The sequence below is a fragment of the Macrobrachium rosenbergii genome, chromosome 37, assembly GCF_040412425.1.
Source record: "Macrobrachium rosenbergii isolate ZJJX-2024 chromosome 37, ASM4041242v1, whole genome shotgun sequence".
NCBI classification, from domain to species: domain Eukaryota; kingdom Metazoa; phylum Arthropoda; class Malacostraca; order Decapoda; family Palaemonidae; genus Macrobrachium; species Macrobrachium rosenbergii.
In genome coordinates this window covers 20,551,155-20,578,818 of record NC_089777.1, presented here as the reverse complement: position 1 = coordinate 20,578,818, position 27,664 = coordinate 20,551,155, and the positions used below count along the sequence as shown (strand labels likewise).

General features: G+C 37.8%; 5 protein-coding genes and 1 long non-coding RNA gene across 6 annotated transcripts; 5 read left to right on the top strand and 1 right to left on the bottom strand.

Annotated features, from left to right (window-relative positions):
- Window positions 1-6: 6 nt before the first annotated feature.
- On the bottom strand, window positions 7-23,062 carry LOC136825403 (uncharacterized). Its single transcript, XR_010849320.1, has 3 exons — window positions 22,954-23,062; window positions 15,410-15,510; window positions 7-153 (listed from the first exon to the last, which is right to left on the bottom strand). It is a non-coding gene; the product is annotated as an uncharacterized lncRNA (long non-coding RNA).
- Window positions 2,935-9,857, top strand: LOC136825399 (cytadherence high molecular weight protein 1-like). The gene is made up of 5 exons (XM_067081716.1): window positions 2,935-3,196; window positions 6,000-6,998; window positions 7,126-7,229; window positions 7,921-8,041; window positions 8,572-9,857. The coding sequence occupies exons 1-5, from the start codon at window positions 3,050-3,052 to the stop codon at window positions 8,683-8,685; spliced, it is 1,485 nt and encodes a 494-aa protein (XP_066937817.1). The 5' UTR covers window positions 2,935-3,049; the 3' UTR covers window positions 8,686-9,857.
- LOC136825143 (uncharacterized) lies at window positions 11,329-13,852 on the top strand. The gene is made up of 2 exons (XM_067081177.1): window positions 11,329-11,534; window positions 12,817-13,852. Exons 1-2 carry the CDS (start codon window positions 11,334-11,336, stop codon window positions 13,483-13,485), a joined length of 870 nt encoding a protein of 289 aa, XP_066937278.1. The 5' UTR covers window positions 11,329-11,333; the 3' UTR covers window positions 13,486-13,852.
- On the top strand, window positions 16,682-18,559 carry LOC136825142 (uncharacterized). The gene is made up of 2 exons (XM_067081176.1): window positions 16,682-16,802; window positions 17,411-18,559. Exons 1-2 carry the CDS (start codon window positions 16,791-16,793, stop codon window positions 18,092-18,094), a joined length of 696 nt encoding a protein of 231 aa, XP_066937277.1. The 5' UTR covers window positions 16,682-16,790; the 3' UTR covers window positions 18,095-18,559.
- LOC136825402 (uncharacterized) lies at window positions 21,777-23,358 on the top strand. The gene is made up of 2 exons (XM_067081720.1): window positions 21,777-21,898; window positions 22,516-23,358. The coding sequence occupies exons 1-2, from the start codon at window positions 21,887-21,889 to the stop codon at window positions 23,272-23,274; spliced, it is 771 nt and encodes a 256-aa protein (XP_066937821.1). The 5' UTR covers window positions 21,777-21,886; the 3' UTR covers window positions 23,275-23,358.
- Window positions 23,359-25,780: 2,422 nt separating this feature from the next.
- On the top strand, window positions 25,781-27,560 carry LOC136825401 (uncharacterized). Its single transcript, XM_067081719.1, has 2 exons — window positions 25,781-26,198; window positions 26,465-27,560. Exons 1-2 carry the CDS (start codon window positions 26,187-26,189, stop codon window positions 26,996-26,998), a joined length of 546 nt encoding a protein of 181 aa, XP_066937820.1. The 5' UTR covers window positions 25,781-26,186; the 3' UTR covers window positions 26,999-27,560.
- The last annotated feature ends 104 nt before the right edge of the window (window positions 27,561-27,664 follow it).

The window sequence follows — 27,664 nt, the reverse complement described above, 5'->3', positions numbered from 1 at the left end:
TGCGTTTGACGATACCACCCAGATAACGAGAATGCTTTCATCATTTGTAACAGGTCTGATTTCTGACAGCCCCGTAACAAACGCAGCTTTGCAACAAACACCCACCTGTATAGAAGATGTTTGTGTATGTCAGGGAAGGCGAGGAGATTTCACCTGCAAGATAATAATTATAAAATGTCTTTTGTTTCGTCATTATTTGTTAATAATAATAATAATAATAATAATAATAATAATAATAATAATGCAAAATAGTTATATAATGCCTTTGGCTTCGTCATTATTTCTTAATAATAATAATGCAAAACAGTTATATAATATCCTTGGCTTCGTCATTATTTCTTTATAATAATAATAATAATAATAATAATAATAATAATAATAATAATAATAATAACGTCAATATGAATGACAGACTGACTCAGCCTAGCCTGGATACGCGCGAGGACAAACAAAATAAGTTTCTGAAACTTGCAACCGCCTTTAGTATTCAATTGCAAGATGTAACGGGTCATATGAGGCCTAAAAACAAACTAACAAATATCAAAGAGTTTGTTAAGGAAAATGGCTACCTTCTTTAAGGACACAGCTAAGTGGAATCTTTCGATGATACTATATAAGATTCCTCTCTGTACCTCTTAATAGTTTCTTTTACGTGTTGCTCATAGGAACAAGGTCCCGAGCTGGCATAAGGCCAGTGTAATCTAACTGAAAATAGTATAAATACTGAGACGAATAGTCAGTTCTCTTGAAATGAGAATTTACGTAAAAAAAAAAAAAATAATAAGGACAACCAGCGGAATTCAGCTCCTCACTAATTAACCCCTGCCCCGACAAGAGTCCCACTCTCTGAGTGAGACCCCACCCCCAACCCCAGTCCTCGTCCTGTTTATGTACGACTGACCGTTGAACCCAATGAAATTTACGTTGAGAATAGATTCACTTATACTGAGTTCTTAATACACACACACACACACACACACACATATATATATATATATATATATATATATATATATATATATATATATATATATATATACATGTATATATATATATATATATATATATATATATATAAATATATATAAATATATATATATATATATATATATATATATATATATATATATATATATATATATATATATATATATAACATATATATATATATATATATATATATATATATATATATATATATATACACATACATATATACATGTAAATATATACATACAATTCTAACCATACGTAAGGTAAAGTCCGACAATAATACTGACAACAAAATCATCACATACATACATACATACATACATACATATAATTCATACACTTACATACTGAGGCTATAACAACAAAACGGACTTTATATGAACAGAAACTGCCCTCCTGAATAAAAAGGATTAACAAGGGTATGAAATATCCCGAAAGGAATGGATTAACGTGGTCAGCGCCGGATCACACTCCAATTTTAAGATTTGCCCGGGAAGGACCGTACCCCAGGTCACGTCCGAGTACCTGCCAATAAACGGGGGTCATTTTTGGGCAGATCGACCCGTGGAACTTCTCCAAAGAACTTTTTTCTAGAGGCAAAGAAAGTTCTGGAATGGAATGGAATGGGATGTAGAATTTAGGCCAAAGGCCAAGCACTTGGGCCTATGAGGTCATTCAACGCTGAAATGGAAATTGAGAGAAAGGTTTGAAAGGTGTAACGGGAGGAAAACCTCGCAGATAATATGAATGGAGGTAAAGTAAAAGGAACGAAAGGGGTATAGCTAGGGACCGAAGGCACGCTGCAAAGAACCTTAAGCAATGCCTACAGTGCACCGCGTGAAATGCACTGACGGCAATACCATCCTACGGGGAGAAAGTTCTGGAAACTGATAATCTTCCCAAGATTAACCTATTTTTTTTTTGATAGGTACCCAGATGTGACCTTGGGTAAGGTCCTACCCCGCCAAATCTTGAGATTGTGGAGTAATCCCGCGCTGACCGTATTAATCCTTCTTTGGGAGGTTATTTCATGCCCCCGTTAATCCTTTTAATTCAGAAAGGCAGCTTCTGTCCACACAGTCACCGTTCTGTTGTCGACCGTATCATGTACGTATGTATGTATGTATGCATGTCGACCGTATCATGTACGTATGTATGTATGTATGTATGCATGTCGACCGTATCATGTATGTATGTATGTTATATTATTAGACCCCAAAATAAAGCTTGCTATTAAAAAATGGAAAGATATATGTGCAAAATTATAAACAGTACATGGATAGCTTGTTATTTAAAATAAAATATCACTTTGATGAATAATGCATAATATAATCTATGACGAATGGTAAATACATACTAGCGTACACACACACACAAATATATATATATATATATATATATATATATATATATATATATATATATATAATATTTATATATATATATATATATATATATATATATATATATATATATATATATATATATATATATACAGTATATATATATATATATATATATATATATATATATATATATATATAGAGATAGAGAGAGAGAGAGAGAGAGAGAGAGAGAGAGAGAGAGAGAGAGAGAGAGAGAGAGAGAGAGCACAGGCTATTGCCCCCAAAAGCAGCCCATAATTTTGATCTCTGTAGCATTCTGAGTATAACAAACCCCTCCCCGTGGTCAGAGACCAAAGGTACACACCTGGCTTCAGACCAACTTAATCTAATCCATCCACCAATCAGATGAGCCTACAGTTTAATCCTTTCCCTGATTGGTGCTTCCAGGCAGATTTCCAGCCTTCGGACAAATGACCTCCCAGATAGAATGTCACGTGTCATTGACCCGTAAGGTGATTGGTCAACCCTTGGATTCTGGGGGCTGGGCAAAACCGAAAGCAGGGGCCATGGCTTCTGATAAAAGGTCTGCAGGACCAGGACTCTCCAAGCACTGTAGCAGTCAGTCACTGTGAAGCGTCACGAAAGTAACTCGGTCGTTCTGTGACCCGGGTTGACCTGAAGTCAAGTTTGCAGCTTTGAATACTGTGTTAATGTGCCTCGTTTTGGTACATTCCTTCTTCGTCCTTCTGCGAAAGCTCCTTACGGCAGAAAGTCCTTTCAAACGCTCCAAAGAAGATACATCAGAGGTTTCTTGCAGCTGGGACAGAGTTCTTGTGGTGGAGTTGACTAGGACTCAGGTGAGTACTTATCAATGTATTTTTTGCTTTTGTTACTTTTTATATGAGTCATACTGTGTATTTTACCTGAATTTTCGTCCAGGTATAAACATACAGGAGTCAAAATTCGATTTATTGTGATATTGTCGATAGATTCCAGTCCCGACGTCTAAATTTATATTTGTAGATTAGTGCCTATTATGTTGTCATTTGGTCAGACAAGTATTACGCATGTTAAATGTTTATCAATATTGCATTCTTTAATAATCTATGAACAAGAACAAGTCTGTTAAGTGTTCAGACGTTTTACTTTCAAACCTGTGATAAAGCATTGCTAGGTTTTTTTTCCCGTTAAAACTCGTAAGATTTGCAAAAATCACAACTCGTAGTTTTTAGAAATACGGTACACGTCTCGCGTATTTTGTATATACTAAATTCGCCATTAATCACTGAGAAATGTTACTACACGACTTTAAAAGCAAAATAAGAAATTCATCTGGTTTTTCGCCGCTTGGGGACGCACGTAGAAACAAAACGAAAGACTGTAAATATCATAAACTTAAACAAAAGACTGTAAATATAAATATAAACAAAAGTATGAATATCATAAACGTAAATAAAAGGCGGTAAATATTCCAGTCAGCGACTGGCTGGAACCAGCCCGCGGCAATATCCATAGTTTTACCACTGGGAAGCTTCAACACAGGCTTCCATATTGAATCAACCAATGCCAGAATTTAACATTAAATGGTTCTATGGATAGACTGCCTTCACCCATTTTTTATTTAAATTATCAGTGCACAATTTTGTCGTTTAAATAGATTTTCACTTCGCTAAACTCTCTCTCTCTATACCAAACAGAAATACTTTTTTCCCCCAGTCATAATATCTTAATATTCTCTCTATCTCTCTCCCCAAACAGAAATACTTTTTTCCCCCAGTCACAATATCTTAATATTCTCTCTATCTCTCTCCCCAAATACAAAGACTTTTTTCTCCGTCATAAAATCATGATATTCTCTCTCTCTCTCTCTCTCTCTCTCTCTCTCTCTCTCTCTCTCTCTCTCTCTCTTTCCAAACAGAATGACTGTTCTTCCCCAGTCATATCTTGACATTCATATACAATGACAGACTACCGAAATCACATCTCTTTCCCTTCAAGAAAAACGAAGTGACTTGATTTCTCAGTCAGAATTTATTCTAAACGCCGAAGGTGGAATAACTTTAATTTTAAATATCCAGTAACACCAAGATTTAAATCAATTTCGAATCTAATTGCCTGCTAAAATTTTTTTTTTTACGTCTGGGATGAAACTGATTTTGGCAGAAGCATTTACTTAAGAAACCATACGTGATACTAGCTAGCAATTCTGGAAATAAGTATTGGTATTGAATTGAACCGAATATAGAATTTAGGCCAAAGGCCAAGCACTGGGACCTAAGAGGTCATTCAGCGCTGAAACGGAAATTGACGTTAAAAGTTTGAAAGGTGTGTAACAGGAGGAAAACCTCAAAGCAGTTGCACTATGAATCATTTGTTAAGAGAAGGTTGAGGAAAGTAAGATGGGAGAGAGAATATGAAAGGAGGTACAGTAAATGGAACGAAGGGATTGCAGGTAGGGGCCGAAGGCACGCTGCAAAGAACCTTGGGTAATGCCTACAGTGCACCGCTACGGGGTATTGCCTCTGTAGGCCTAGCGCATTTACCAAAACTTCTGAGTACCATAAAAAATAAATCAGCATTCAGGGATGCCTATAAAAAAACATTAACCAGACAATACCACAGAAAGTTTTATAACGAAAATAAAAATAACAAACCCGTGGAACGAAGCGTATGAAGAGAATGATTAAAAAGTATATATAAGAATTCACCAAAAACTTTAAATTACACATCCTTACCTACGGTTACCATAACGAAGGAATAGTCCCATGTTATATAAACCAATCAACCACTATAACCACAAGCACTAAACGCTATACACGCGTCAACAAATAACACTGTAAATAACGCCGTTATTCCAAGTAATAATTCATATTTGAAAACGAGGAATGACGGTTGGGATTAGCTCCTGACATGACTCCCAAGTCATTCGCGGAACGGACGATAGATGGCAGTGGCGACTGAGTATTTCTACTGTTTTAAATGTTGATAGACGAGAATGAACGTAACTGATGGTCATTTAAATTGAAACGAAGCATAAACGATGTAGAAATATATACAGGAAGATGACCGTTTAAAAAAGGCAGGAGATATGATAATAAGTACGTCTGACAAAAATTAAGAGAAGGCTTCAGAGAAAAGTTAAATATAACTACTACACATTAGTCCTATAGCTGCTAAATCAAACGATACCCTTATTACAGGCAATTGGTGTTAGGAAAAGATAGCAAAGGATAATCTCCTTTTCAAATTTTCATATTTTAAATTTAGTCGATGAAGAAAACCATCAAGATTACTCATCAGAATCATTTAGGCTAGATTCAGAACTTAAGAAACATTTAGATTAGAATATTTTATTAACAACCCTAAGAATCTATTTATTTTGTAAGTGATAATGAATAATTTTCAAATCATTTTTACAATAGTGTTTTTTTATTTTATTAAATTTAAATCATTGTTTTTATAAAAACCATCATGATTACTCATCAGAATCATTTAGGCTAGATTCAGAACTTAAGAAACATTTAGATTAAAATATTTTATCCACAACACTCAAGAGAATCTATTTATTTTGTAAATGATAATAAATAATTTTCAAATCATTTAGACAACAGTGTTTTTTATTTTATTAAATCTAAATCATTGTGTTTTTACCGATCACAGCAACATCCGTATTACAACAAGACAATGGGAAATTCAAGAACTGGCGGTGAGAAACAGAAGTGTGGTAACTCTGAAGCCTCTGAGTTATCCTCCGGTAAACTTCTGCCACGGCATAAGAAGAATTCAAGGGGGCGCCCTTTCATCACAGATCAGCAACCAGGAACGTGCAGTTCATATGACAATCCATTTGTAAGAACAAAGCCCACAGATGAGTCTTCAAAAACCTGCAGCCCACGAGCAAAGGCTACAGTAAGACCAAGAGGTTCCTCACAAGATGAGGCCTCGGTAAGACCAAGGACCTATGACCAGTCGTCAGGAGTCAGCAACCCTTCAGAAAGTTTGTCAGTAAGACCCAAGATTAGACCACAAGAAGTTGTGTCAGTAAGAGCCAAGATTAGACCAGAAGTTGTGTCAGTAAGAGCCAAGATTAAACCACAAGAAGTTGTGCCAGTAAGACCCAAGATTATACCAGAAGAAGTTGTGTCAGTAAGACACAAGATTATACCAGAAGTTGTGTCAGTAAGACCCAAGATTATACCAGAAGAAGCTGTGTCTGTAAGACCCAAGATTATACCAGAAGAAGTTGAGTCAGTAAGACCCAAGATTAGACCACAAGAAGTTGTGTCAGTAAGACCCAAGATTATACCAGAAGTTGTGTCAGTAAGACCCAAGATTATACCAGAAGTTGTATCAGTAAGACCTAAGATTACACAAGAAGTTGTGTCAGTAAGACCCAAGGTTATACCAGAAGAAGTCGTGTCAGTAAGACCCAAGATTGGACCACAAGAAGTTGTGCCAGCAAGACCGAAGACCACAGTCCGTTCTTCAAAAATCAAGAAGCCACACAAATGTGGTAAAAGTAGACCAAGGTTCTGGGTACCAGTTGAACAACCTTTTCACGAAAATATGCAGTCCCCTGCTGTAGGCGCAGTGGCCATTACTCCACAGTATGCAGAGATTCCTGAAGCCTGTCCACGTTCTTGTGAATACCATACCATAGTAAGTATTCTTTGTATATTAAAGATCAGTACTTTACTAACTGTGTGTCTGTGGAGATATTCCCTTAGCCTATGTACAAAAATCTTCATTTTTAAAGATGATTTTAATATAATCTTTTATTCTGCAGCACAGTGGACCATTCGCCAATGTGGTTTCCATCCATTCACCACATACAAAAGAATGGCAGAAAGAACTATCTTGTCTAGAACGAACAAGGACATTGCGCAGATAGTAAGTAGTTATATTTCTTTTATGCTTCATTCTAATGATAATTTGAATGGTAATTTCACTATTTGTCTTGAGGTTTACTAAATTAAACTGAATGAAAGAGAGCTATTGCATACTCAGCCTACACAGTTCAGTATTACTTTGACCAAACTTAACTTTCTCCAACCAGACACATTCTACACGATTTTAGCTGGGCCTAACTTAACTTTGACGAACCTGAGTCTTGCCAAACCTATTCCATGCCTACATGTAATTCCGAATTATATAATTTTCCAAATAAACATTAAATTTTTCCTGACACAGCAGTGCTTCTATTACTTTGATGTCCTTAATATTTGAGTCACTCTGCAAGCAAGAGCCTGTGCTACTTGTTAGCCTATGAAATTTAATTTTAAAAGAATAGGAATAACAACTGTCCTTCCATTTTGGTTTATAGTACATGGCAGTGAATGATTATATAAAGATTTTTTATAGACAAATTAATCAACTAGGCTGAATCAGCAATGGAGTACAAAAAAATATATAGCAGTCTATGTAACGCTCTCTCTTACCAATTTAGAAATGCAGTAAATATATTAATAGTCATAATAAATTTATAACAGTCTATGTACTGCTCTCTTTTACCAGTTGAGAAATGCAGTAAATATATCAATAATCAAATAACAGTGGAATAATGTCTTTCTCTTATCTGCAGCCTCCTGAAAGTTCTGCCCAACTGGTCTCCATATCTGAGCACCCACAGCGAGAAGGTGCAAATCTTGACCTTCGTTTCCCAGCAGACGGAGAGGGACATATTCGAGGCGGTCGATTCTAAGGTAAGTGGGGAGAGAGAGAGAGAGAGAGAGAGAGAGAGAGAGAGAGAGAGAGAGAGAGAGAGAGAGAGAGAGAGAGGTACACAAATGAATTTTTTCATTTGTTTTAAAAGGAGGGAGAGAGAGAGAGAGAGAGGCTAGAAACGGTGCTTGTAAGGAATACAAATGAATTTTTTCATGGAAATTCTCATTTCTTTTAAGTGGAGAGAGAGAGAGAGAGAGAGAGAGAGAGAGAGAGAGAGGAGGCTAGAAATGGAAATTCTCATTTGTTTTTTAGAGAGGAGAGAGAGAATAAATGAAGAGAGAGAGAGAGAGAAAGATTTGAGAGAGAGAGAGAGAGAGAGAGAGAGAGAGAGAGAGAGAGGAGGAGGCTAGAAATTCTCAATTGTTTTAAGGACAGAGAGAGAGAGAGAGAGAGAGAGAGACTTGAAAACGTAGTCTGAGAGGAATAAATGAGCAACACTTGTAATGAGCGAAACAGCTTATATTTCAAACTAAATAACAAAGTCCACCACTTCTCTCTCGTCTCCCAGGAAGAATACTACACCATGATGAGGGAGAAGTCAAATTATCTAATAGAAATGATTGGCGAGAAGAGACTGGAAAGGCCCAGGGTCCCTAGCCCTTGCAGAGATCCTTATAACTAGTGAGAGTTTACGAAGATTCTGGAGGAGAAGAAGAAGAAGAAGAAGAAGAACTGACTGTGAGATCTGGTAGTCTGGTGGCCGGAGGGAAAACCTGACCTAACCTAATTTTATGTATTTTACGTATTTGGTGAACCTGATCTTAAGTATTTTATGCATTTGGTGTAATCTTTTAATAGATGCGGGTTTTTAGTATTCCGTACATTTAAAGTGAGTGGTTTAACAGTGTACTGTTGAATGTAATTCACGAGTTGAAATAACGTACTGCTGAATGTAATTTGAGTTAAAATGAGTGGTTTAACAATTTACCACTGAATGTAATTCATGAGTTGAAATAACTGGTTCAACAAAGTAATACTGAATGTTATTTTTTTTTAAATTTGTGGTTCAATGTACTAATGAATGTAATTTTTGAGTTAAAATGAGTGGTTTAACAATTTACCACTGAATGTAATTCATGAGTTGAAATAACTGTTCAACAATGTACTGTTGAATGTAACTTTTTAGTTAAAATGAATGGCTCAGCAATTTACCGCTGAATGTAGTCCATGAGCTGAAATAATTGGTGTAACAATGTACTGCTGAATATAATTTTTGAGTTAAAATGAGTGGTTTAACAATTTAACACTGAATATAACTCAAGAGTTTAAATAATTTGTTCAACACTACTACTGAATGTAATTTTTTTGTTAAAATGAGTGGTTTAACAATTTACCACTGGATGTGATTCATGCGTTGAAACAATTGGTTCAACAATGTACTACTGAATGTAATTTTTGAGTTAAAATGAGTGGTTTAACAATATACTATTGAATGTAATTCATGAGTTAAATTTAATTTATGAGGTAAAAATAAATGGTTTGCCAATGTAACGCTGAATGTTATTTGTGAGGTAAAAATGAATTCATTAACAATGTACCACAGAATGTAATTTATGAGGTAAATTGGTTTCACAATGTACCACTTGATGTAATATATGAGTTGAAATAAATGGGTTTAAGAATGTAATTTGTGAGTTAAATGACTGGTTTAACAATATACTGTTAAATGTAATTATAGTGAGTGAAGATGAATGGTTTAACACTGTACTGGTGACTGTAATTTTTGATACAAAATAAAGTTTAACAATGTACACTGAATGTAATTTGTGAGGTAAAATAAATGGTTTGATAAAATATGATTTGATTTACACTTTTGGAAGAAATATAGGCTTTAAAAAGGAACATAAAACAAATATACATACAATATATATATATATATATATATATATATATATATATATATATATATATATATATATATATATATATATATATATATATATATATATATATATATATATTATATACTTCCTTTTCCATCGAAGGTAGTGTGAAAATAATGTACAAAGAAAGATCTAAAGAAAAAAGAAAAAGAAGAATAAAGATTACATACCACAACAATACTATAATAGTCTGGGAGACAGGAAATGGCGGGAGGTGACAGACGCCCCATAAAAACAAGAGACGATCGTTGCTGACATAATTACGTGTGAGAAGTTATTTGATTAATGTTTAATTAATCTGTCTTTTGCTCGTACTCATCTGAAGGCTAAATTGACAATTTATTACTATTACTATTAATAGTACCGTCTTATGGTTACCGATGCTCAGTTTAGTGATCATAATTATAGGGTCTATATACAACTGAGTTGCATACATGAATAGCATGTTCCCTCTTTTTTTCTGTCTACCATTATAGTCTTACCGTTGAAAGTGTTGGTAATGCAAGAGAGGTTGAATCTTACCTCGGCCTAGACGACAGCAAAGTCTAAATACGTGTTCGTTGCCCGTTTACAGAAAAAATACGTCAATAGGCGCAGTGGTTTATCATGCACAGTTAAATATGAGCTCTCACGGTGTAGTTTTTTGTTCGTCACTCGTTTGTTTGTGTTCACCAGGCATGTCTCTCAATTGTGGTATATCTAGCCGAAAGGTAAATAAATAAATATATCTTCATATTTTTAGCTTTTATAGGAAGCGTAAATATAATTCAGGTTGCGTCTAAGGGCGTGGTCATCTAGCGTTATGATGACGTCTAGTATGTACTGTATACGTTGGCCTTTTATGTAAGTGCATATAAAAACCTCGTAGAGAGAGAGAGAGAGAGAGAGAGAGAGAGAGAGAGAGAGAGAGAGAGAGAGAGAGAGAGCTGTTAAGTGACTGGGACTTGCTTTTTCCCCTTATTCAACTCGGGAGAAAATCCGTTTCACAAAAAATATCACTAAAATAGAGTAACTGAAAGAGAGCTAAGAAGTAACTGAGACTAACCCTTAACTTTCTCAGCTCGGGCGAATCTTCGTTTCACAAAAAAAATCACTAAAATAGGATACTGATTGTGTGTGTGTGTGTGAGAGAGAGAGAGAGAGAGAGAGAGAGAGAGAGAGAGAGAGAGAGAGAGAGAGAGAGAGAGAGAGAGAGAGAGAGAGAGAGTTAAGTTCTTAACTAAATTCAACTCGGGCGAATCTACCCTTACAAAAATATCACTAAACCAGAGTAACTGGCAACGTTACCCTTCCTCCTCATGACCTCAAAAAAAAAACCATTATGGGAAGACTTCCAAGCCTTGATTCGAACCTCTTCTTCTTCCCTTCGCAAGGTCACGACGAAGGCATGGGCGGTGCAGAAGGGCAGGTACAGCTGGGCGGTACACCGAAGGGCAAGGGACCTCTCCGACGCCACCGAAATGGGCGTGGCTTGCTGGTGACGTCACGAATAGCCTCTTTCACGGTTCAGGTCTTCGGGTATATAAGAGGGGATGTCGGTCTATGGAGGCAGGAAGACTTGCTAATCAGTTCAGTCATGAGGGCTTTGGTGAGTAAGATTTTAGTGAGAGAGAGAGAGAGAGAGAGAGAGAGAGAGAGAGAGAGAGAGAGAGTCACAAAATAGAACAGTGTTCATTATTTGGTGCAAAGTTTGAGGTCAAAAGATTCCATAGACCGCATACTTATGTCTTATATCTCCGTAGTTTCATAATCCGTAGTCTCGTATCTTTGTGCTCTCATATCTTCGTAGTCTCGTATCTTTGTACTCTCATATTTTCGTAGTCTCATACATTCGTAATCCCATATCTTCATAATTTCATATTTTCACAGTCTCGTATCTTCGTAGTCTCATATCTATGGTGGCCATTTGTCCATTTCCATGTTTTTCCCAGCATTAATTTTTTCTCTCGCAGAGAACCGGATTTATTGTCATCGTCTCTCATTATTCCAGCGAGTGTTTCCAGGTATTTTTTCCAGGCATTTTTCCAGATATCCTGCCCAGTGATCCCGATCAGAAGCATTTAAAGTTAGTGAATTGACAGAATTTAAACCTTTTATGATCGTGAAGGCAAAAAACTTAGACCTACGGAAAATATTCAAACATATTTTTGCCTTGCGTTCAAGTTCTTTAATTAATAATAAAATATAGGCCACAAATAACTAATCATAACTAATTCATTGGAGTCGTTACCGATAAATTCTGTTCAGTAAGTTAAAATAATTTTTTCCATGCATATCTTTGGCAGATTTCTGCCAAACATTTACTTGTATTGCGTTCCTTCAATATTTATTTTTGTCCAGTTACTTAAATGTGTGATTCTCATTTTAAGAGGCTTATTTGCAATGATTTAAGAAGAAAGCCTAAAAGTATTTTTAGTACTAAGTTTATTCGTTATATAACTGTAATAGTATATGCTAACATATGAGCGTGTGTGTATGCCTAATCCACTGGGTAACAGTCACAAAGGTAAGTGTTAGTAATGACAATTGGTATAAGTAAATATACGAACTCTTTCGTAAGGCGAGAAAAATTAGGTGTCTGTGCATAAGTAGCTATATTTATTGTGGCATTCTAAAGGATCTATTTGTTAATATTTCTTATTCTGTTTAACTGGTGATGTGAAAAGGTTGCAAACTCATATAATAACTTTTTAGAATCAGTTACAGTAGGCCTATAAGAACTTGAGTTTTTCATTAGCAGAAAGTTGCACTTCTATTATGAAGATGAAGTTTATTTTTTGCCATTTTCTGCCTTTTTTAGGCCCATTTCGGTCCTCTTCGGCCAAAATTGCAGCCGGACACATTATAATAATCCTTCTCCAACCTTCCAGGTGATTCTGGTCGCTGTTACTTACTGCTCAGCACAGCTGGTGCTGCCCTCAGCGCCATGGGTGCTACCAGGAGCGAATCTGATCACCGTCCCTTCCAGTGATGCTGAGGTCAAGTCTGTGCCATTGGCTAGCCCTTACATTCACCCCTTGACCACCCCCTACCTCCACCCCTATGGTCTCACCCCCTACAGCCTCCCCTTGGGACACCACCTTCCTTACGTAGTGGCTGCTGACTCAACTCTGAAGGCTACTGAGTTCCCCTACGTCTACGAGAAGGTTGAAGCTGCACCAGCAGGGGAACCTGCAGCAGTTGAAGAGGCCAGACGTCGCCGTCGCGACGTCTCAGTGCCCCTTCCTTACCTCCACGCGGTGCCTACAACAAAGGACATCACCGTCGAGACCAAGCAGTTCGAAGCTATCGACGCTGCCACTCCCGCTGACACCACCAAGATCGAGTTGACCACCAAGGAGCACGAGCTGACTATTCCAGCCGTCAAGTACGTGCAGCCCCACGTCAACTTGAAACCCGTCACCTACACTGCTGTTTCTCCAGCTGTTCTCCCTTACACAACTGCTGTTTCCCCAGGTGTCCTGCCCTACTACGCTGGATACCCTGCCCTTCACTTGCCAGGAGCCTTGGCACCAGCTCCAGTCGTCAAGTTCGACTAGTTGTCTTGACTTCAGCTTTTGATCTTTCTCAGAGTTGGACAAAAAAACGGAAAAAACTTCTGGTTTGAAATTGAAAACTACAAAATTCTTCCTGTTAAGTTCAGCTTTGGTTTAATTTTTATATACCACAAAAACCTAAAACTTAAACCGTTAATTGGTTTTCAATTTCAGGTCAGAAAATGTTTACAGAAACGAAAATAAACCGACATAACAGGACATTCGAAAAGGAAAATTAAAGACAAAATAGTGTGTGACTTTGTTACAATGCCATAAAAATATAGGCCTACTGGGATAAAAAAAAATTGTTATTTTCTTACGGATAAACTGTTATGAAACTGTTGTCTGTAATAAACTGCATTTGAAAGAATGGTTGTTGGTTTTTTTTCTTTTGGGTGATAATAATTTTATGAAAAATTAGTTAATAAGTTTGGAAGTGTTCATTTTACATCTCTCTCTCTCTCTCTCTCTCTCTCTCTCTCTCTCTCTCTCTCTCTCTCTCTCTCTCTATATATATATATATATATATATATATATATATATATATATATATATATATATATATATATATTATTGGGGTAGCTCCACTGACAAACAGGACAAAATTCACTGCCTATTTCACCATTTATCTATTCAATCAAATAATGTTTTTACACCATCAGCTACTCCATACTCCAATAAAGAAAGCTAACCATTAGCACGTCGACACCCCACGCATACACTGCGCCACTCACATCCATCTGGAAAGCATTCTCGTGCTTCCTGTGGGTACTAGGGGTATTGGGCAAGGGTAGGGAGAGAGAGAGAGAGAAGGAAGAAATAAATGTGTGAATGAAGTAACAATGGAGCACCAATCAATTTGACGACGAATATAACAAGTAAAAAATGAGCCGAATTTTTTCGGAGCAATCGAGTTTTCAGCATGACCCACGGCCCAGTGGTGGCCTGTTCTATAGCGTTGTCAGACGCACGATTATGGCTAACTTTAACGTTAAATAAAATAAAAACTACTGAGGCTACAGGGTAACAATTTGGTATCTTTGATGATTGGAGGGTGGATGATCAACATGCCAATTTGCAGCCCTCTAGCCTCAGTAGTTTTTAAGATCTGAGGGTGGACGTAAAAAGTGCGGACAGAATAAAGTTTGGACGGACAAACAAAGCCTCCACAATAGTTTTCTTTTGCAGAAAACTAAAAATGGCAGCTGAAGACAAGGAGGAAGCGAGCTTGTAAAATAAACACAATTTAAGACTAAAACTCAGGACTTTGAGAAAACTGCAGATAGAATTAAAGGTAAGACAGATTAGAGATTTATTTAACGAATGGGTCCCAAGCAAGGCCCTGGAGGAAACTGTCAAAGTATATAGAGAGAAACCAGATGATAACATACAAGAAGTGCTACTAGGCCTATGGTTTGTCGATAGAAATATACTATAGCCAATTAGAGCGTATGTAACAAGAGCCATAGAAGCTTTGACAAGTCAGCAAAACATCTGGAAGACAGTCATTAAAACCAGCAGCTTTAAAATATTAATGATATGGAGACAAATACACAAATAAATAAAATAAAAGAGTAAAATGGCAGTTATATGGGACATATCGAATACCACAAGGCGATTACGAAATGCAACACAACGAAAAACATATCAGTAGAGTTAAATATCACTAATCCAAACTTGCGCTAAGTACCAAACAAAAATTTTTACTACACTCAAGATTGAATAAAAGTTAAAAAAGTAAATTAAGCAGCTATAGAAAGAGACTGTTGTTTCGTCTCTCTCTCTCTCTCTGTGTGTGTGTGTGTGTGTGTGTGCGCGTTTTAGTTCCCATTTTCATTTAGATATCCAATTATTTATATTATTCCTATCAATTAATGGTTTTTGTTTCAATTTTATTTTACACACTACAACAGATCCAGTTACTTACCTAAGTGAACAGGGCAGACATCCTCGCGTAGAACAGATTGATTTGACTGATTTATGGTTACTAAAACTGACGTCACAACATCTAAGCCACTGAACAGGTAACTGAAAAATAAAAGCGAAGGAGAATTAAAAGACAAAATAAGGGGGAAGACCCACTAACTACTTCTAAAGTCAATTAGGTATTAGTATTTTACAAATATGGCAATTACCCTTATTTAATCCAGTCGATTTCAGGCCTCATGGTGACTCATTGCCTTAATAGTTATTTTCCGCTGACGGTTATTATGATATCTGCTGTGGATATTTACCGTCAGTTTTAAAAAGCAAATAACTATGTTATCAGACTTATCATAAGGTCTGTTGCAAATCTATTTTGTTCGGGTTAGGCCTATTTATTATCATTTATGTAAACTACGTAAAAAAAATGGGTAAGAAATTTATATATCAATTCAAAACTAAATAGGAACCATAAATATTACCAGTATTTTGTCTAAATAACCATTCCGTTTTAATGTTTAAGTCATTCTTTGTAGTGATACGTCTTACTGATGCTCGAGAAGTTATCCCACAAGGCCATTTTCTGCCGACCTGTGAATACCAAAGTCAATCACTGAACCACATACCCAATATTAATTTCAAAATTGAAGTTATAAGCGTGTCCTTGTTTGAGAGACATCACTAAAACGAACAATATACTCGTAACTTCAGTTTCGAATCGTATAAAAACGAGAAAATTTGGCTAAGTCTGCCTGGCTCTCAATTTGACTAAGGCTACCTGGCTCAAAATTTGCCATAAAATTAGCCACGTGGCTCAAAATTTGGCTAAGCCTACCTGGCTCAAAATTTGCTGGAAAGTTAGCTACGTGGCTAAAATTTGGCTAGGCCCACATGACTCAAAATTTGCCGGAAAGTTAGCTACGTGATTCAGAATTTGGCTAGGCCTACATGGCTCAAAATTGGCCTGGAAGTTAGCTACGTGGCTAAAAACCTGGCTAGGCCTACACGGCTCAAAATTTACCAGGAAGTTAGCTACGTGATTCAGAATTGGCTCAAAATTTGCCAGGAGGTTAGCTACGAGACCCAAGATTTGTTTAGGTCTACCTGGCTCAAAATTTGGCTAGGCCTACATGGCTCAAAATTTACCAGAAAGTTGGCTACGTGCCTCTAAATTTAGCAGAAAGCCCTAAGGAATTACACGAGAAAGGCGTGCCCTTGTGACACCACTTGAGACGCATCAGCAGTGCCTGTCCTTAACTAACTTTCTCCAGGGTGTGGCTTTTGGCGTCATCGATGAAGGATTCTCTCTCCATTCTCTCGGGGTATATAAGAGTCGGAGGCTGCACTGAGCGGGCAGGACAACAAGAAGACAACTCGCAGCAGTCATGAGGGCTTTGGTAAGTATGGATTCCTTCGGCTATGAAGGAATGAAGGGGAGAGATCCTTCAGAGAAAGTGAAGTGGTTTTTGTGGGACTCTTCTTAGTCTTCTAAGGAATTTACTGAAGTATAGATCTTGAAATGTTTAAATGATATTGTTTATATTCTGTACCAAATGAAATGTGAGATATCGCTACTAATCTGGGAATATTTTACCAGGAAGCAGTAATATTTTGATTTATTTCCTATCTAAAAAAAAAAAAAAAGTTTCTTGGCTGTAATCTAGAACTTGCTAGAACTGGCAATAGAGTCAGTTTCTCAAAATCATAAGTGATCAGTCTCATATTAAGACCTTAGGCCTATATATACTTATGAGGACTTTCCACATGCTGTCAAACTTTGGAATTTCAACACTGTTTTCATTTTCAAGGATTTCATCATTTATATTACTGTAGTCCTTAAAATTATATTTTTCTCATTGATATTTGTTAGTCATTGGTGTTTATGATAATATGGGAATGTCATGAGAGAAAGACTACCAGGAAGGCCATAACTCAAAGGTGGTTGTCCACCGAGTTTTTGTAAATTAGTACCAACATAATTTTCAGTATTTTTTTTTTTTTACAGGTGATTCTGGTCGCTGTATCTTACTGCTCAGCACAGCTGGTGCTGCCCCCAGCGCCATGGGTGCTACCAGGAGCGAATCTGATCACCATCCCTGTTGATGGAGAAACCAAAGCTGAGGTCAAATCTTTGCCACTGGCGACCTCTTACATTAACCCCTTCCTTACCCCCTACCTCAAAGGATTTGGTCTTACTACCTACAGCCTTCCCTTAGGACCCCACCTCCCTTACGTAGTGGCAGCTGACCCAACCCTGAAGGCTACTGAGTTCCCTTACGTCTATGTAAAAGTCGCTGACGAAGGGGCAACTGCACCAGAACCTTCAACACAAGACCCTGCTACTGAAGAACCTGCGGCAGCAGTTGAGGCGGCCAGACGCCGCCGTCGTGACGTCTCAGTGCCCCTTCCTTACCTCCAAGCAGTCCCTACCACCAAGAACATCACAGTCGAGACCAAGCAGTTCGAACCCGTCGACGCTGCCACTCCCGCTGACACCACCAAGATCGAGTTGACCACCAAGGAGCACGAGCTGGCTATTCCAGCTGTCCAGTACGTGCAGCCCTACGTCAACCTTAAGCCTGTAACCTACACTGCTGTTTCTCCAGCTGTCCTTCCTTACTACGCTGGTTTCCCTGCCTTTGGCTATCCAGCCTTTGCGCCTGGTCCCATCATCAAGATCGACGAATAGATTTGACCTCTACAACTTTAGTGTTCCTCAAAAAAAAATGTATATTTCTATCAGAAATACTCCCTATTTTCTTATCAGGAACCATTATTGTATTGTAAATATGATTACAGTCCTCAAAAAACTACTGAACCGCCTCTACACTGTGAAACTGATGGTTACTTCTCAGTCTTTAGAAGTTGCCAAAATACATGCCACTATATGAAACCCTGTTTTTTGTTCCCTTAAAAAAAGGTATACAATGTATGGTAAATAAATCATTGGATATTTAGGCCTATGAGTAAGTTATTATTGGAGTAGACAGTCAACCTTAACTTATGATTGCATTATGCTGTACGACCCAATGAAGCATAAAATCAAACTCAGTAACCACTGGGAAAAGCACTTAGCCTACTAAAACACCACTTTTCGTTTCTCAAACAAAAGATATCTGTGGCCTAGTCCATCTAATTCTGCACTAAAACCAAAACAAATAAAGTCTCCATCACACATTGCTAGAACATCCTCTACAATCTGCACAATCTCCTGCTGTCATTACAAAAAAATACTTAGACCTACTCCGATGCCTGTCTACCCAACACTGTTACTTTTAGCACACCAGCAAACCTCTTTCCACCTTGAAAATAATTCTAATCAGGGGAAACACGAATGATTGAGTCTTGTAAGGTTGCGGCTCTTAGATTCTGCTATCTATTTGATTCTCGGCGAGTCTTGTTGATTGGTCTGATGCAACCAACAGCATTTCGAATGGAATGGAATATAGAGTTTAAGCCAAAGGCCAAGCACTGGGACCTAAGAGGTCATTCAACGACAGAAAGGAAGTTGAGAGTAGGTAGGTCTGAAAGATGTAAACTGGAGGAAAACCTCACAGTTGCACTGTGAACTAACTGTCAGGAGAGGGCGGATAGCAAGATGAAAGAAAAATATGAATGGAGGTACAGCCAAAGGAATGAAAGGGGTTGAAGCTAGGGGCCGAAGGGACGCTGTAAAGAACCTTTAGCAATGCCTACAGTGCACCCCGTGAAGTACACTGACTGCTCTACCTCCCTACGGGCCCATTTCACTTGGAGGAGGTGCAGAGTTCGTCAGTGAGTCTGTCCCACAGTGGGATGACTAATAGATCTTTCAGTGAATGGCTAGTAAACCCCTTTGTGAAATGGCTAGCAGTTGTGGCTATATAAGGGAAAGCTAATTTCAAGAGAATTCTAAGCGATATCTATATATGCTGTGATGTCTACAAGTCTACACATAGATCATTGTTTAGGCGAGCCTACATTGTCTACAATTCTAGAATCTGTTGATGGTGCTTTTCAGAAGTCTTTGATCCTTCTTATTAAAGGGAAATTTCATGTAATTAAGCAGGCCTTGTGCCAGCACAAGCTATTGCACATTGAAATGCACTCGAAGGGACTACAAAGGTGTACAGTGCTTTCAGTGAGAAATTGAAGTAAAACCTGAGCTGTTTCACTGTGGACTGAATAAATAGATTAGACTTTGCGTCATTGCAATGTCAACGGGCTTTCTTGATAATAATAATAATAATAATAATAATAATAATAATAATAATAATAATAATAATAATGTCAGCTAAAATAATGACAAAAAAATCAACAAAAAAACATGCTATTTGGGTCTCTCGTTAAATCTAAATACTTTGATATAAGAACAATCTGTCTGAGGGTTTAAGATGTATTTTGAAGGTTTAAGAGGTTGTTTTTTTACATAGTCAGTCAATTTTGCCTCTAGCATCGTAAATTTTGAAACTAGCTCTGAGAATGAAGAATGTAAACAAATAAGTTCACCTACGTCACTAGACGGTTCTTCTTCTGCCTTCGTGCTGCAGAGTCTGCAGGACACCACCCTTCAATGAAGGCCGTGCGACTCCTCGCCGAATTTGCGATGGCGTCTTTGTCGACGTTAAGAACCGCACACGAACTACGCAAAACTATTTCAGGATCTCGCGTTCGAGTTTAAGTTTCTTTGCTTTGTCCAACGAGAGAGAGAGAGAGAGAGAGAGAGAGAGAGAGAGAGAGAGAGAGAGAGAGAGAGAGAGCGTACTTCAGGATCTCGCGTTCGTACTCCAGGATCTCGTTCTGAGTTTAAATTTCTTTGCTTTCTCCAACGAGAGAGAGAGAGAGAGAGAGAGAGAGAGAGAGAGAGAGAGAGAGAGAGAGAGAGAGAGAGAGAGATTTTATACTCCAGGATGCGTTCGAGTTTAAGTTTTCTTTGCTTTCTCCAACGAGAGAGAGAGAGAGAGAGAGAGAGAGAGAGAGAGAGAGAGAGAGAGAGAGAGAGAGAGAGAGAATTTCATACTCCAGGATCTCGCGTTCGAGTTTAAATTTCTTTGTTTTCTCCAACGAGAGAGAGAGAGAGAGAGAGAGAGAGAGAGAGAGAGAGAGAGAGAGAGAGAGAGATTTCATACTCCAGGATCTCGCGTTCGAGTTTAATTTTCTTTGTTCTCTCCAACAAGAGAGAGAGAGAGAGAGAGAGAGAGAGAGAGAGATTTCGTACTCCAGGATCTCGCGTTCGAGTTTAAATTTCTTTGCTTTCTCCAACGAGAGAGAGAGAGAGAGAGAGAGAGATTTCATACTTCAGGATCTCGCGTTCGAGTTTAAGTTTCTTTGCTTTCTCCAACGAGAGAGAGAGAGAGAGAGAGAGAGAGAGAGAGAGAGAGAGAGAGAGAGAGAAAGAGAATTTCATACTCCAGGATCTCGCGTTCGAGTTTAAATTTCTTTGCTTTCTCCAACGAGAGAGAGAGAGAGAGAGAGAGAGAGAGAGAGAGAGAGAGAGAGAGAGAGAGAGAGAGAGAGAGAGAGATAGATTTCATACTTCAGGATCTCGTTGAGTTTAAATTTCTTTGTTTTCTCCAACGAGATTTTTCCAGGATCTCGCGTTCGAGTTTAAATTTCTTTGCTTTCTCCAACGAGAGAGAGAGAGAGAGAGAGAGAGAGAGAGAGAGAGAGAGAGAGGTCCAGGATCTCGCGTTCGAGTTTAAATTTCTTTGCTTTCTCCAACGAGAGAGAGAGATAGTGACGGAGCTGTCATAAAAATAAAAGCACAAACACTTCGATACGTCATAAACATATCCCAAGAAAACTCTTAATTAAAAAGTCCTCTTATATGTGCACGGTGACATGGACGTTTTAACTCTAATAATAGCAAAATATGTTTTCTTATTTACTTGTTTTTATTTAGGGATATATTTGTTATGTATAATTAGGAAATATACTTGCTTAAATAAAGTACTTCTACGTATATTGGTCTATTACATTTATTAGCCCATACGCTAGACCTATAGGTATAGTTGTTGAACACAAAGAATTATATATATATACACATACATAATTGTTATTAATTAATTGTTTTCTTACCCTACACAAGGATAAAAAAGATAAGTATATAGATAGATAGTTAGTGCATGCAAATATCCTAGTACTACTCAAATAAACAACAAGCAGATAGATAGATAGACAGATTTTTGCACTTGAAGAAGTTCCATTGTTTTGCAAATCTTACCTACAACATTTACCGCCGTTGAGTAAACCACAAGTATTCATCTTTACCTTTAGGCCACAGGTTTGTTAATAACCACCCCACGCCCATCCCAAGCCCACTACCCACCACCCACCCGCATCAGGGACCTCCGAGTAAAGTATGGGCGTGAGGATTTTTGCATCAGTGTATGGGCGTGGTTTTGTGACTGATCTTGAATGAGTGACGTCACTCTTCAGCAAACATTTATAAAGATCGTTGAATCCATGATTCATTAGTAAGACTTCACGATCATCTTCAGCCATGAGGTCTTTGGTGAGTCAAGTGATATATTGGTAAGACTTCACGTCCAGCGACAGTCATGACGTCTCTGTGAATCAAGGATTTGTTAGTAAGACTATATGTTCAATGCCAATCATGAGGTCTTCGGTGGGTTAAGTGATGTATTTATGAGACTTCACGTTCAGCCTCAGCCATGTAGTCTTTGGTGAGTCAAGTGATATAGTGGAAAGACTTCAAGTGGTTTCAGCCATGAGGACTTTGTGGAGTTCGGCGACTTATCTGAACTACTTCAGCATGAAGTCTTTGGTAGTTCTTTGACTTGAAGTTTATCTAAAATCACCAGGTCTTTGGTGAGCTAAATGATTTATAAGTAAGCCTTGGACTTGAATCAGACTTGGTTCTAAGTCACTCATTAATCATTATCACTGGTTTACTCATTAACCAGAAATCCACAAAAATGTATTAAAAGCTTACTAATTATTACTTAACGATTTTGTGTTCTTTTATTTTTCATTCCCTAGGCTAATTAGCCTAAAAACTTATCAAAACTGATTTCTATAAGTTTCAGGTGGGTTTCCGACGGCTTAATTTCGTTACCAAAGAAACACTTGAAATAAAATACACTCAAATGCATTAAAAATATTTTCCAGGTGTTTCTGGTCGCCATAGCCCACTGCTCGGCACATCTGGGACCCTTCCACGTGGCTCCCTGGGTGCTACCATTCGCGAAGCCGATCACCGAAGACTCCGCTGAAGCTCCAACGACTCTTCCTTCCCTCCTTCACCCTTTCGGTGACTACCTAGGGACGCCATACTTACACCCTCTAGGACACCATTTGCCCAATCCTTACATCCTTCCCCTGCAGAACATAACCGTCGGGCCCTATGGGCATCCTCTATACGCGCCTTATCTTCACGGAATCGGAGGCGGAGCCGGACACCTATTAGGCCTAGTTGGATATCCTCCGCTAGGCCTACCTTATGTAGCCTCGGCAGAAGAGGAGGATGATGAGGAGGAAGATGTAGATGATGCAGAGGAAGACTCCTCACGCCGAAGGCGTCGTGATGTCTCCCTGCCCCTTCCTTACCTCCATCTGGTGCCCACCACCAAGGGCGTCACCGTCGAGACCACGCACTTCGAACCCGTCGACGCCGACACTCCCGCTGACACCACCAAGATCGAGCTGACAACCAAAGAGCACGAGCTGACTATCCCAGCCGTCAAGTACGTGCAGCCCCACGTCAGCCTAAAGCCCTTCACTTACTCCGTTGTTTCTCCGGCAGCCGTTCTGCCTCACGCTGGTGCTGTTTACCCCGGTGTTCTGCCTCACCTTGGCCCTTATACTGGGTACCCTTATCCTTATCCTTATCCTTATCCTTATCCAGTGGCTTCTTTGGGTCATGACTGAAAAGACATCGCCTGTAAATCCGTCATTTCAACCTGAAGATCTGATTATTCTGTAAAATTGTCTTACTCTTAAAAAATAATGAGAGAGAGAGAGAGAGAGAGAGAGAGAGAGAGAGAGAGAGAGAGAGAGAGAGAGAGAGAGGTAGATTTGAATGGTCTTCATGATATAAATGCATTGTATAGAAAAAAATAAAGAATAACTGTAATCATTTTTGTATTCATTCTGTAAGCCTTGAAGTTGCAGACTCTCATTCACTCCAAGAAGGAGGAAATCTCCACTTTCCTCTGTACTTCCTGAATCATCTGGCCTACTTCTATTTAGTTTAGAAGGATGTGGCCATCAGAAAATTCTGGATGTAAAGAATATCCTAATTCTGTTATTCACAAGGAAATGCATACGTTGGAAACATACTTTAATGGTCCATACATTTTATCCTGTGTATTACAGAATAATTCACGGCGTTTTAATTATATAATATTATGAATCCCAATTATTAGATAACTGTATGAATAATTTATAGCACATATGAATGCGTATTTTGTCAGAACCAAAAATGGTTCCCGTGACAGAACCAAAAATGGCTCTCGTGATAACAACAAAGTAACCGACCTAACATGGCGTCGCCTGTGTCACCTTCTACACTTTATTTTATTTCATGACAAAATGGTTTTTCATATTTATGAAAAAACTGATCGTTTTTTCATTGTGCATAAAAAAGTAATAGCGAAAGTGTTTGAGCTAGTACTATGCTACCATGTAGGCCTACAGTGGAGGGATAGATTAAGCAATTGGAACTGCTTTCATTTAAATCAACAATTGCAAATAACTGGTTGAATTCAAAATTTGCAAATAATTCTTTTGAATTCATACACAATAATGCCCAAGTGTACTTATTCTCCATGTTCTTAGACCTAGACCTATGACTAAGAGCAAAGCATCGCTCTTCCACCAATTGCTTTAAAAACATTTAAATATACACTCAAGTACTTGTTTCTTAAATACTTATTTGAGAACGCATTGCTATCCGCCGTTTTGAAATACAAATGTGAAAATACTATCATTATTTGTGTGTTCATATACGGTAGATAATGAAACAATGAAAACAAGTACGCTATATATATACGAGGATATCTTACGTTAATTAGCAACTTACACGAAATACGTAGACCTATACTGATCTGCCAATTATTGTGCAGTACAAGGAATTTTTGCAAGCGCATAATACTATAAATGTATTTTGGATTATCTTACGAAATTCTGCAAGTGTATAATACTATCAATGTTATTTTGGACTGTGATATATGTTACATGGGCTATGGACAACGCCCTGTGTTATAAAAATAAGAATACATTCAGGATTATCACATCAATTTGCTTCGTTCTAGGTAAACTATTTTGTGGTTAGCCTCAGCCTAATAGCCCTTGGTTCTAAGGAGCTAGGAGGATAATGAAGGTTTTAAGTTGACCACGTTCACAATTGCTGGAAATACATTTATCATTTTACTTTTATCTTTAGATAATGTATGTGTATGAAGAGGCCTGAACAGTGGACATTTTCTTCAGTGGGATTTCATTATATGTATTATATATATATATATATATATATATATATATATATATATATATATATATATATACATAAAAACACAATTCATTTCTCCCAACTGAATATATTTGGTTATAGTTGACTATAATAGTTAACTCCAGAATCACACGGAGGGAAAAAATAATGGCTGACAACTCCTACCATAGGCCTAACATCTTAGTATCACGCCATTTGCAATATCAACCTTTACCCCATCCTTCTAACAACTCTGCAATTCCAAACACCCAAAGTTCAGTGTTCACCTTCAGAAGAGCATTTGGCATAGGTATTAACGTCACCATCCCATTTACTCATCTTTGCTTTACGTTCGCATTCTCATTATTTTTTCGCCACATTTTACTGGTTGCGCCGACAGCAGTTGTCTCAAAAGCAGATACATGGTTCGTCTGTTTGGGTCAACACACACACACTACTATACATATATATATATATATATATATATATATATATATATATATATATATATATATATATATATATATATATATATATATATATATATATATATATATATATATATATATATATATATATAAACTTTACCTTGCAAATATATTATACAAAGAGGGAAGTATAAGTGTTTTAATCTGGCCCTGGTTAGATTCAAATTATTCATTTTCGGGTAAGAACTGTAGGGTCTAGGATGAGGGTGATTTTATCCTTGCTTAAAAAAGGCGTAAGTTCGAATCCTATTAAAAGTTTGAAGCAATTATCATAAATAATTCCTAACGAGTGTAAGTTTTCCTAAGGCAAAGTGAATTTGATATGAACGGAGTATTGTTGGCTTATTATTTAAATATTTACGATTTACGATTAAACGCTTTCTACATCGTTTATATACCCGCAGAAGGGCAGTGCCATCAGTGCTCGTCACGCAGTGCCCTGGAAGCATTTACATAAGGTTCTTTGAGGCGTCCCTTCGGGCCCTAGCTGCAACCCCTTTTATTCTTTTGACTTCCATACTCTCCCAACAGTTGTCTTAACATTATTTTCAGCTCTGGATGACTTCAAAGGTCACAGAGCTTGACCTCTGGCCTAAATTTAATATTGTACTTCCAATGTTTGTATTTAAAGACAAAGCTATTGGAAGCAAGGCCAATTCGTCCTTGCTACGAGCTAAAACTCGTCACCCAATTTTTCCCCCCTAACAACCGGAAACCGCCATAATTATTTCACCGAATTCTTTAATGTATGGTTGGGTGCGGTCCTTGCTTTATTCCATATGGGCTTGTGACGTCATTTGTGATATGTATAAAAGGTCTACAGGTTTCTCTGCATCGTCAGTCTACAGACTTGCACTGCAGCCATGAGAATCTTGGTGAGTTCATTATTTTTTTTATATTTCTGGATCTATATATGTAATCAAAATTTGTTTTGATGTTAATGACTGATTTAATTGTAACTGTAAATTCTGGATGTCATACAGCAACACTGGAATTTTTCTGATTAAATTCTTTTATTAAATAAAACTTGGGTCTAATATTGATCTACATATTTTAAAAGCTGCTCAGCAATTTGACAATCGAAACAAAACTAAGACCCTTAAGTTTATTCCTGATATCAATTATTTCTCTCCTCCTGAAGGTGTTTCTGGTCGCCCTTACACTCTGCTCGGCACAACTGGGGTCCCACATCTACAGGAACCCCAGGGTGCTGTTACAGGGGGCGAAGCCGATCACCGGTCTCCTGAATAGTCCAATCTCATCCCCTCATCACCTTACCCATTCCCACCATCGTTTTGGTCACCTGGGGACACCAAATACCAATCTCCATTCCTACGGACACCAGTTATATAATCCTTACCTTCGTGGGGTGAACGCCTACCCACAGCGCCATCAGATAAGTTATCACCGCCCTTCGCAATACGGTCTTCTGCAGAGGTACAGACGCGGCCGTCGGGACGCCTCCGTAGGTCTTCCATACGCAGGCCTTTCTCCTGCTAGCCTCCATTACTCAACCGTGGGACGCCATGGCGTCGTCCCTTCGTTGCCTTATGGATATTACGGCTCAGCTTTACCTCACAGCCTTCATTATCAACGTTTTCCTTACCACCTTGGCGCTGTCAATGGCTACCACTACCGCCCAGCCGTTGCTCCGGTTCCTCTGATCAAATTCTAATTTCTCTGCCTAAATTCTAATATTCTTCGTCCGAACTGGCTTCAGCTTCTGAAGGGCGTCTTAAGTGTCTTTTGTTATTATCCTGTCGCGCAGTACGACCTCAAATAGCCAGTATTGGTACATAAAACAAAGTCCAGGGTGTTCACTGAAGGTCTCACAAGAGGAAACGAAACGATTTCAAGTTCTGACGTCCATATTGGCTATTTGACGGCACATGACAAGCAAGGACCTTCAATGACAAACATCCCTGGATACTTGAGTGAATAATGCAGTAATTGGCAACACGGTGCAGCTTTACTCATAAAATGCATTTATGTTTTCTTTTCGTTCCATTGGATAGATGGAAACTTGAATTTACAGTGTTCTATATTTAGTATTGTTCTTCTGGAAATCCAAATGTACTTTGATTTTCATTGATAAAATTTTGGTAATTTTCAGCAAACTTCACCAAAATACAAAAAAAAAAAAAATACAGATTTGTTATATAAATTTTGGAAATCCTGTATATTCTGTGTAGTATTAAGTATTGAAATTTTTAAATATACGCAGCAGATAAAACACATTTGGCATTTCATTTAAAATTGAACTCTAAGTTATCTAGTGGGGAACCTCAAGTCTTAAGACCAGAGGTTCTGTTCAAATATTACAGAAATGTTTCCCCATGAG

What these genes read in the sequence shown, in the direction of transcription:
- LOC136825399 (XM_067081716.1), top strand. Translation starts at nt 3,050, where the DNA reads ATGTGCCTCGTTTTGGTACATTCCTTCTTCGTCCTTCTGCGAAAGCTC. An exon ending in TGGAGTTGACTAGGACTCAG is followed by an intron (nt 3,197 to 5,999) that starts GTGAGTACTTAT and finishes TACCGATCACAG; the next exon opens with CAACATCCGTATTACAACAA. An exon ending in ACAAGGACATTGCGCAGATA is followed by an intron (nt 7,230 to 7,920) that starts GTAAGTAGTTAT and finishes TCTTATCTGCAG; the next exon opens with CCTCCTGAAAGTTCTGCCCA.
- LOC136825143 (XM_067081177.1), top strand. Translation starts at nt 11,334, where the DNA reads ATGGGCGGTGCAGAAGGGCAGGTACAGCTGGGCGGTACACCGAAGGGC. An exon ending in GTTCAGTCATGAGGGCTTTG is followed by an intron (nt 11,535 to 12,816) that starts GTGAGTAAGATT and finishes CCAACCTTCCAG; the next exon opens with GTGATTCTGGTCGCTGTTAC.